This window comes from Ranitomeya variabilis, chromosome 5 (assembly GCF_051348905.1).
Source record: "Ranitomeya variabilis isolate aRanVar5 chromosome 5, aRanVar5.hap1, whole genome shotgun sequence".
Taxonomy (NCBI): Eukaryota; Metazoa; Chordata; class Amphibia; order Anura; family Dendrobatidae; genus Ranitomeya; species Ranitomeya variabilis.
The window spans coordinates 88913937-88923905 of record NC_135236.1 but is presented as its reverse complement, the minus strand read 5'-3'; the positions used below and the strand labels follow the sequence as shown (position 1 = coordinate 88923905).

The following is a 9969-nucleotide window of genomic DNA, read 5'->3' as shown; positions in this document are numbered from 1 at the left end:
TATCTCTCAAAAAAAAAGTGAAATTCCAGGTTGTGAGGTAGCAAAGCACAAATGAGGGGGTGTATGAATACTTTCGCAAGCCACTGTACGAATCTCAAGTCATGAGAGCCACCGGCCAGCCCTTGCACTGCGTTCTGATTTATACGGCCGTCTGTGCCCCAATAGTAATAAATGTGCTCTGTTTTTCCAATCGATGCAGGTTCCGGCGTCTGATCGCCATCGATCAAGCAAGAAATCATCTATCCTGTGATTAGGTGATAACATGTTTTCACAGGAGAATTCTTTCATCTAGATTAATACTGGGAAACCAATCAAATTACCTGGATTTCTATACAGTAAAAATTTAGGATAGGAAAAGGCACAAATCACGAAACGGGTACAGAACATTGGGGGGGACGGGAAAAAAAAAATTAACATTGTTTAAATTCCATTTTTATTTTCTCAATATAAAAATACTTATTTACAGGAAATAAATATATTTCAAACAGACAAATAAATTACACAGTGAACTACAGAATGAGCATGGGGACAAGGGAAAGAGAGAGCGTGAGAACAGGATCCTATTTACAGAGGAGAATGGAAAAAAAAAAAAAAAAGATATTTTTAGCGTGCAGACCCCCAAGGAGGTTTGGATTTAAAAAACAGTGAATAGAATATGTATATACACAACACAACTCTCTCATCCCTCCCTTCCGCCACTCGCAGACCATGTGAAAATTAAAATACAAAACAAACAAAAAAAATCTATAAAAAAAATTAATGGCATTTGGCAGCGGGAAAAAATAAATCCATGCAAGCCCTGGTCTTGTCTATGGATCTCTGAAATGTTCTCATTTATGTCTCACTGTGGAATGATTGAAGGGGCTGAGATTACGGAACTGCGTGGACACTAAAAAAATAAAAATTCTAGAAGGATTGATTGTTCCTGCTTCCAGAAGAACGATATAAAATAAGGAGCGTAGAACTATTAACAGATCCTCACATTCATTATCATGCGTCTAAAAACGAGTCATTTACACGAACACTCAGCAACCAGGCTGGGGCTGCATCACGATTACGTGATCCGATCAGTCATTTTACATGTGACCCGCGTGGGGAAGAGGGGGTTAAATAGGCAAGGTTTGAGCAGGGGGGGGGAACCTAGAAATAAACCCAAATGCTGCCTCCAAGTAAAAACTGGATATGTTGGAGTCTTACTTTCTTCGGATTTCATACGCACGCACTCCTTTCGCTTGCTGTGACAACAGCCGGCTAAGCTATAGCTGTTCCTTCCACAAAGGATTGGTGGTATGAGAAAGCACTGTAAACGTTTAGTGTGAAAATGCTATAGAAAACAGTAGTGATCTTATTGCCATACACCGGGAAACCTGCTGTAAATCAAGACCGGCAACTAAGTGGTTAAACCATTGATCCCTGCACAGGAATGGACAGAAAGAGTAAACAGGTTGCCAAGTCTTCTGTCGAATATTGCTCTTCTGGCCAAGGTTTTCAGGAATAGGAGGAGACTGGTTCCTCCGTGGCGGTCCGGATCCAACATCACCCAAGAACGCATCAAATCTTACAAGAAAGATTCACAAAATACTGAAGTTTTACAAGTCACAGAACTGTGAGAAAAATGTGAGAAAAGTACAACAGGATGAAAAGAGAACCATGAAGGTCTTCTCATTGTTTCCATACATCTGCAGTGGAGACAACGGGTGGAAAGAGAAATTAAGTTTTGGCCACATCCTTCCACCAAATCTCCAGTCCCTGAGGTAGTACAACATAAAAAGTAGTTAAAAAAAAAACAAAACTAAAAAACAAAAACCAGTGCAAACTGTGCAGGTGGCAACTTGGGTCATCAGACAGACGATTCCTCTGGATTGGAGTCCGGCAAGGTCTGCCTCTGCTTCAGTTTCCACCTTAGTTCTTCATTTAGGTCCCCAAGTGGTGGGCGCTCTTCATTTATTCCCCCACCTAGTGTTAGCCGTATGTAGCCATTACTGCTGGAGCCCCGGACGCCGGACAGCAGCATATGGTTAGGTGAATGAAGAGGTGGTGAAGGAAGTGGTTGACCAGGAATGCCATTGCCAGATGGAGAGGAGGAACCCGTGCTGTTCTGGCACAACGCGTGGCCTGGGACAATCTTTAGTGATCCATCAGAATAGTAATAGGAGGAAGGATCCCAGAGTTTCTCATCAGAGTCTGCACTGGGCAGGCACTTTGCAATTTTGGGTTGTGATGGTAACTGGATGGGATACACAAGCGTGTTCTCCAGAGTTTTGGAACCTTTCTCCATCTCATCTTGTAACCTTCTCCGCAGGTAGACTACCGCCAGAAAAAGGGCCAAGCAAACAGCCCCAAGAGCGATAACCATCATCCAGACCAAACCCAAACCATCCATAGGAGCAGAAGACTCCAGAGTCAGAGACGGGGAGGCCACCACATTTAACTGGTAATGTTTAGAAGCAAATTGTGCCCCCTGTTCAACCGAAAAGCAACTATAAGTCCCAGAATGGTGAACATTAACTCCGAGGATAACCAGAGCCTGGAGTGTGATGTCGTAAAGCACAGAGTCATTATCGTCCTGCCTTAAATCCTGACCATTGAACTTCCATATGGGTTGGGCCAGGTTGGAGGTCAGCTCACAAGGGAGAACCACATTTGTCCCAATGGCCACAGTGAGATTTCTTGACGAAGGTTTGGCTGAAATAGAAAAATTGAAACAAATATGAGAAAATAGTTCTGCTTCCCCTAACTAATCCTAAATCTGATGGAAGATAGAAACTTACATAATTTCATGTACTGAACTTCACACATGGATGTATCGAAGCTCTCAATGTCCTGGAGCAGAGCATCCCTGCAAAGAAGACAAAAATGTTAGTGCAAAGTTTCCTGACATAGGTACAAACTTGGCTAGACAGCGGCGTGTGACACGTCATACAACCAAAACATCTTGATATCGTACAACTACTTTACGGATGTGATTTTTACGGGGAAATTAGGTGGGGGAGGAGTTGTGTGTAACCAGAGCAGAAGTCAATATCAAGAGAGCCGTGTACGACCTGCAATCAGGGACAGAAAATCCAACTTATAGTGTCGGAAATGTATCATATGTCACCATAGGTAATCATTGAACATGATGTTGCAATGCCATGATCTCAAGGGCACGAAACACAATTCGCCTTGTAGCCCTTGCCGAATATTGCTTCCTCAGTGCATGTTATGGATATACCAACCAACCATCTGACCCTGCATATGACCGCTACTCACCCATTTTGTATATCAGACTCAACGCATCGGCTGGAGCTCAGATTCCAGGCACAGAAGGGATCCCGGGCAAGGATGCAATCAGCACAGGAGCGATATTTACTGCAGTCCGCCATGGGAAGCCGTATCAGCCCAGAGGGAGAGCCAGCGAAGAGAAACGTCTGTAATAGAAAAGGAAACGTCAGCCCAATCTATAGAGATAAGAAGACCATTCTACCCCCCGGATACATGCACATGGGGAGTATTTGTGGTGTCAAAGCAGTCGATTTTGTTGGATATTCCCTATACAAGGATGAAACTTGAGGCATAAAGTGACACGGTGCGGATTCAAAAACCAATTTACTCTGAATTTTCTCTCATCTACAACATGCTATGATACGCAGGAGATTTTCCACTCCAAACACGCCCCGTGTGTACATGCCCTTAGCGCCAGGTCAGCTTTGAGCTGTGCAGCCGTATCAAGTGAAACCCTGGCAACTCCATATTAGCCCAGGGGTGTCAAACTCATGGCCCGTGGGATGAGTCCAGACCACCACATCATGGTCCTTGAGGTCATAAGAACCAGCTCTCCGTATGAGGAAAGTGCAGAGCTGGGCCTTCTGAGTCCACCGCCTGCGAGTTTCTCTTAAAAAGAGCAGTGTGGAGGTTTGCGCCAGAGCTCAAAATCCTAGATGGCCCCCCTTCTCTATTAAATACTGGTGACGGCACCAACACAGGGAGTGAGTGCCATCTTTGAAACCAAATGGATGCAGTTAGCCAGCACTTAAAAAGGAGCTGATTGCATCTTTGAATCAGAGCAGATACAACCAGTACTTGGTGTAGGGAGCAACCATCTTGGAATCTGAGATCTGGGACAGCTCTGAGAGCACTCTTGCTCGCCCTTTTACAGCCCCTGGCTAGTCTGAGAATTGCAGTACATGCTTGTACCATGTTGCACGGACATCTGCATGAGCCCTTACCATGTTATAAGTGGCCTTTTCAAGGTAACCATAATGCTCTACTGGCTCTCTGTGAAAATGAGTTTGAGACCCCTGTATTAGCTGTACATTTAGATGGAGACGCCATATTGAGAGGGAGTAAAAATGCTAAACAAAAAGCCTGATGAAAGCTTCAGTGACATTAATAACTGTAATCCTTACTTTCCGAGTAGACAGGACCAAGCTGTGGACTGGATATGGCTTGTCAAACATTTGGATTTCCTCAATTAAATGGACACTAGATCCCAAACGTACAGCTTTGTTCAGCCATCCATTTCCTGCGGCAAAATAAAGGATAATGAGCATCTTTGAGAACGATCGCAGACATTCCACTGATAGAGACAACATCAATAGAACACACTGACCTGTTCCAATGAAGAGCACGTCGTACAACTCCCCACTAAGCCCTGTGGTCCTGTGCACGGCAAGAGTTGTGAAATTCACTCCCTTCCTGACCAGCAGAGGGCGGCCTTGGACAGACTGAACGGGCTCGTCCATCAGGGGGTGCTTCTTGGCAAAGTTGAGGGTGTTATCGGGGAGGTCCATCGAGCTGTTCATTCCGTGATGCCGGTGGAAATTTGTGATACACTGGAACCAAAAGAAGTTTCTTTTAGTAGAGAAAAACTGAAAAAGTAATCAAAAAGCACTATACCAAATAGTGACTTGCATGCCACGTTTTACAACTAGCGACATTTCCTTATCTGCTGATGTCACCACTACGGTAGAAATTAATTATTTCTCTTTCCTCCTCCATGACTTTGTAAATAGCATCATGGATGCTCTAATTATTAACTACAATACCCAGGTACAAGGTGCCTAGAGGGATAAGGTAGTGCCGTTAATCAGAGGGAGGAATAGATTATACTATGGCGTTCCCGGACTGTTTCATGCTGAATTTTGATTTCACCAGAAATCGTCCTTTGTGCTTCAGCAATCTCTCTCCTGGCTTGGTCTCCAGGGATCGGCCCGCGCAGCCTCAGAGTGCAGTTCATGTGAGGTTAGCGGATTGCATTACACACTTAGTATTGCTTTAACTGCTCTAAACTTACAGATCCAGGTCGCGGACTGGGCACCGTGTCAGAGTAGCGACCCCATTTCTGGGCTTGCTCCCGGTATTCCTTGTAAGGGCCATCAAAAACCTTCTGAATGTCCTGGATGGCGTACTGGCAAACCGCAGAAACCGAAACATCACCCCTGAAGAAAAAAAGAAAAAGGCATGCAAAGTGTTAGATACTTATATGTATGTAATAAACAGCTAGCTGCTTCAACTATAGACTATACATACAGCCCTACCAGGCACATGAAGAACCTGCATCTTGTCTCCTACATAAGTAAATCGCCCATCAGGAGGCCACATCTGACCGATCAGCTAACTGATGTGCACAGGGGTGTCCAGTACTCCATATAGCAGATCATATTGGTCAGGCACATTGGTTTGAAACATGCTCAATCCTTTGTTCCAAAGGCAGTTCAGCTGCCGCAGGTCTTTCAACCAAAAATTCTCCTCTACACACTTCAAACATGCTCAGCATCGATATGTATTAAGTTTAAAAAGGGGTTGTCTTGCCTTAAAGGGAACCGGTCACCCCCAAAATCGATGGTGAGGTAAGCTCACCGTCATCAGGGGCTTATCTACAGCATTCTGTAATGCTGTAGATAAGCCCCCGATGTTACCTGAAAGAGGAGAAAAAGAGGTTATAATATACTCACCTGGGCGGTCCCGCTGCTGGTCTGCGGTCAAATGGGCGTCTCAGGTCCGCTCCGGCGCCTCCTATCTTCATTCCATGACGTCTGCTCCTGGTCTCTGCGCCGCGGCTTCGGCGCAGGCATACTTTGTCTGCCCTGTTGAGGGCAGAGCAAAGTACTGCAGTGCGCAGGCGTCGGGCCTCTCTGACCTTACCGGCGCCTGCGCACTGCAGTACTTTGCTCTGCCCTCAACAGGGCAGACAAAGTACGCCTGCGCCGGAGTAGCGGCGCAAAGACCAGAAGAGGACGTCAAGGAATGAAGATGGGAGGCGCTGTACGGGACCTGCGACACCCATCGCAGCGGGACCGCCCCTGGGTGAGTATAATCTAACGTCTTTTTCTCCTCTTTCAGGTAACATCGGCGGCTTATCTACAGCATTACAGAATGCTGTAGATAAGCCCCTGATGACGGTGAGCTTACCTCACCATCGATTTTAGGGGTGACAGATTCGCTTTAAGGGAAGACTTCAGACTTGTGAATCCTCACATAACACACATTGTGCCCAGTCAAGATTCTCTGGCACCAGGAGCGCTCACATCCTGCATACTTCCGGCCACATTCTGACTACACTTGTCCGGATATGCTCAACACACTTGCATTGAAGGAGGGGGTGGCATGTCTAGTCGGCACATGACTGCATGCATGCAAATTGGATACTTACAGTCACGCACCGGCCGCATGCTCCAGAGAATCTTCACAGAGCACGCGATGTGAGGATTCACAAGTCTGCAATCACTCTGAGGCCGGACAACTTTAAGGGTACGTGTCCACTTTCAGGATGGCCGGCGGTTTGGAAGAAGCGGCAAACCCGCTCCGCCCTAAGCCCCGCCCCCTTCTGTGACGCAATGATGCCGGATGTGTTCATTGCACACATCTGGAATCATCGCACCCCACACATAGGGCCCTGTGATATACCTTGCGGCGGCGCAGCAAGGTATACGGACATGCTGCGATCTTAAAAGACGCGCATTTCCGGAGTCGCAGGGCCGCCGGGTGCGTGTTACCACGCATAGTGGAGACGGGATTTGATAAAATCCCCTCCACTATGCTGTAACATCTGGACGCAGCGTGTTTGACGCTGCGGCTCTGCGCAGTGTCAAACACGCAGCGTTTCCTGCACGTGGACACATACCCTAACTTTTATTAATGGACAAGCAACTATACAGCCAATACCAACTACCTCCATATGTAAAAATGTGCCGATATGTCTGGGTTGCCTCCACTGAGCTGGGGCGTAATGGCTGCCAACGGTCACAGTTGTCTCGCCGCTGATGGGCCGTCCTCAGAAGAACGATACAACCTGGACCATCAGGAGGGTTACATACGGCTTTACTAGGCCATAATATAACCCACCTATTAAAGGGTTAAGCCTGGTGGGAAAAGTTCTTCCGCCAAGCTTTCCTGGTATTTTTGATGTACAGGGATTGGTGGAGGTTTTTAGCCTGTCAGCAGCACGTTGCTGGGTGAAGTATAGCTTTTCCCCCAGCGACGTCCATTGATAGGGCAATCTATTTAGTAAATACAGGTGGGCTGAGGGGGATAAGAAGAGGCAGCGATGAGGGACATTTGTCATTCCCCATCGCTGCCAGAAGGAAGTGCTACCACTCCCTCCCTCAATTTTTGCTTTGTCACGGGCCTGGGGCAAGTCGTTCAGGGAACTGAATGGACATCAGGTGTTTGGAAATGGTAATCGGGCTTGAGATTGGGCTAAGCTGCAGTTTGTTATAAGTTTAAAGTTTCTATGTGAATTTTTAATCAAGGCCGTGGCCAAATAATTTCCAACCAAGTCAACGCGTCTTGTGTTTTGATTGATTATTGCATGTTTGTGATGCTAAGGGTCTTTTACAGGTATTGGCTGTGTAATGCCATTATAAAGGGAACATCGTGGAAGGGATGCGGGATCAGCCTGCCTCAATAAGCAATGTCCAAACCTCAGGTGCAACAGGAAGAAAAACTCGATGAGGATTACAGCTCTCCACAGTTATTCAGTACACTGAGCCAACAGCCCTCATGGAGTGAGGACCCCGGCTCTTCTCCAGCAATATGTAGCAGCTCTCCTCACTCCCGCTGCATCTAGCACTATACATGCACTAAAACTTCTCTCAGCCTGGACCTTGGCATCTATGGCACCTCAGGCTTACAGGAAAGTACCTCAGTTCCCTCCCCACCACTGAGAACTAAGGATCGTGTCTAAACATCCATCGTCTGGCAGTTGGGCACATCCTGAACCACGCAGGACACTATGTCCCAAGCGGCTGCACAGATTTCACTGTAGTCCCACCAGCGACCACAGCAATGGCACTGGCCTGCCTCCTCGATCTCCAGCACCACCCAATCTCAGGGGCCGAGGGTTGCTTCCACTGGGCTTAGTAGTTCTCTTGCAGGCGCTGCTACCCACCAGACTTCACAATATGCCTTACACCAAGTGTGTGTGTGTGTGTGTGTGTGTGTGTGTGTGTGTGTGTGTGTGTGTGTGTGTGTGTGTGTGTGTGTGTGTGTGTGTGTGTGTGTGTGTGTGTGTGTGTCACACCTGTCTTTGCAGTGTGCCACAGACAGGTTCTCTCTAAGGCCAGGTTCACATTAGCGTATGTGTGTGCAGCGTATACCTGCGTACCGATCCGCATGAGTCTTGCGTACATATATTTAACACTGTGAACGCAGGGACATGCATTAGCATGCGGATGCGTACGCATGCGTCGTTTCACGAACGCAACATGTTGCATTGTTTGAGGCGTCAATTTGGCACAGACATGCGCATGCGGATGAGTTCGTCAAAACCACGCATTACTGTCTATGGGTACACAAGGACATGCGTATGCATGCGTTTGCGTATTTCAGACAGCGCACGTCCAAGCATGCCCTCCTGGAAATAACGAACGCATGCGCATAATTAAAGCAAACGCAGGCAAAAACACATGCAAATGCAGCTTTTTTTGGCATCATGGGTAAGCTGATGTGGATTAAAAATGCAGCGTAACCATGCGTTTGAATGCGTTTGCGCATGCAGATGATACGCTGTGCACAGAGATGCTAATGTGAACTTAGCCTAAGTCAGCAATGGTAATGTAAAAAGACTGAGATGGTAAAAGTTCACCATAATGACCTGGAGGGACAAAAATAGACATCTAGATGTAGGTCACCAACTATTAGAATACAGGTATAATGATTTGTGCTGTAATAGCCTCGATTATTGCACGTGGGGAAATCATCTAAATTTAAATTTTCTATGCTGCACAAAAACAGCAACCAGGTAAAGGGTAATCTAATATGGATTCTTGGGTTGTGATGAATTACCTAGCACAAAAATAGTGAAATGTTCTTTACGTCCCCATCTGCCTTATCTCTTGATGCAGAAGTTTTGCGGTGCCCGCATATTCCACCGTTTGTTTGTGTTATGGTGCACGGGGTGCTTTTTTTTTTTTTTTTTCTTATCGCATAATACTAATAGCTCACCAGCGTGCCTGAAAGACGGCATAGAACTGCGTAGATCGCCACTGATCCGTCCGCAGGGTAAACACAGACTGTAAAAGGTTAAAGTGAAGCTGAAGCTCTGGAATGGAGCACACTAGCCGGGCCTTCAAGAAACTGGTCCACTTCCTTTGTAGCGTTCGAGCCCCTCCTAAGTCTCCCTGGAAGCGAATTACAATATGGCGTAAGAAACATCTTAATAAACAAGAGACCACAATGGGAAGAAGTCTTTAAAATGAATGATCCATATGGCGGAGAAATAGTACATCAGCTTCTGTATTACACAGCAGGAGGAGCACTTCAGGTCACTGCTAATGGATCTCCATTTCCATTCACCCCCATTATGGGGGAAGGGACGCGACAGCCGCTGCATTAGGAAATTGAATGGAAGGAGTCAAATATAATTTTCATTCTAGGTGGTTTGTAATGACGTAATGGGGGATGGACGGAGCTGGTTATAGACACAAAGGACATAAATATTACAGAAGGATAAAAAGTAATAAACGGAATGTAATAAAGAAGTGACCG

At 46.3% G+C, this 9969-nt stretch overlaps 1 protein-coding gene across 1 annotated transcript in view; it reads right to left on the bottom strand.

Moving 5' to 3' along the window:
* Positions 1-416: 416 nt before the first annotated feature.
* SEMA4C (semaphorin 4C) overlaps positions 417-9969 on the bottom strand; it is a 30772-nt gene continuing 21219 nt past the window's right edge. Inside the window, exons 9-15 of the mRNA XM_077262882.1 lie at positions 9427-9602; positions 5276-5420; positions 4592-4814; positions 4389-4504; positions 3253-3410; positions 2772-2839; positions 417-2685 (exon numbers count right to left, since the gene is read on the bottom strand). Coding sequence (XP_077118997.1) covers positions 1841-2685; positions 2772-2839; positions 3253-3410; positions 4389-4504; positions 4592-4814; positions 5276-5420; positions 9427-9602 — 1731 coding nt within the window. The 3' untranslated portion in view covers positions 417-1840. The remainder of the gene's footprint in view (positions 2686-2771; positions 2840-3252; positions 3411-4388; positions 4505-4591; positions 4815-5275; positions 5421-9426; positions 9603-9969) is intronic.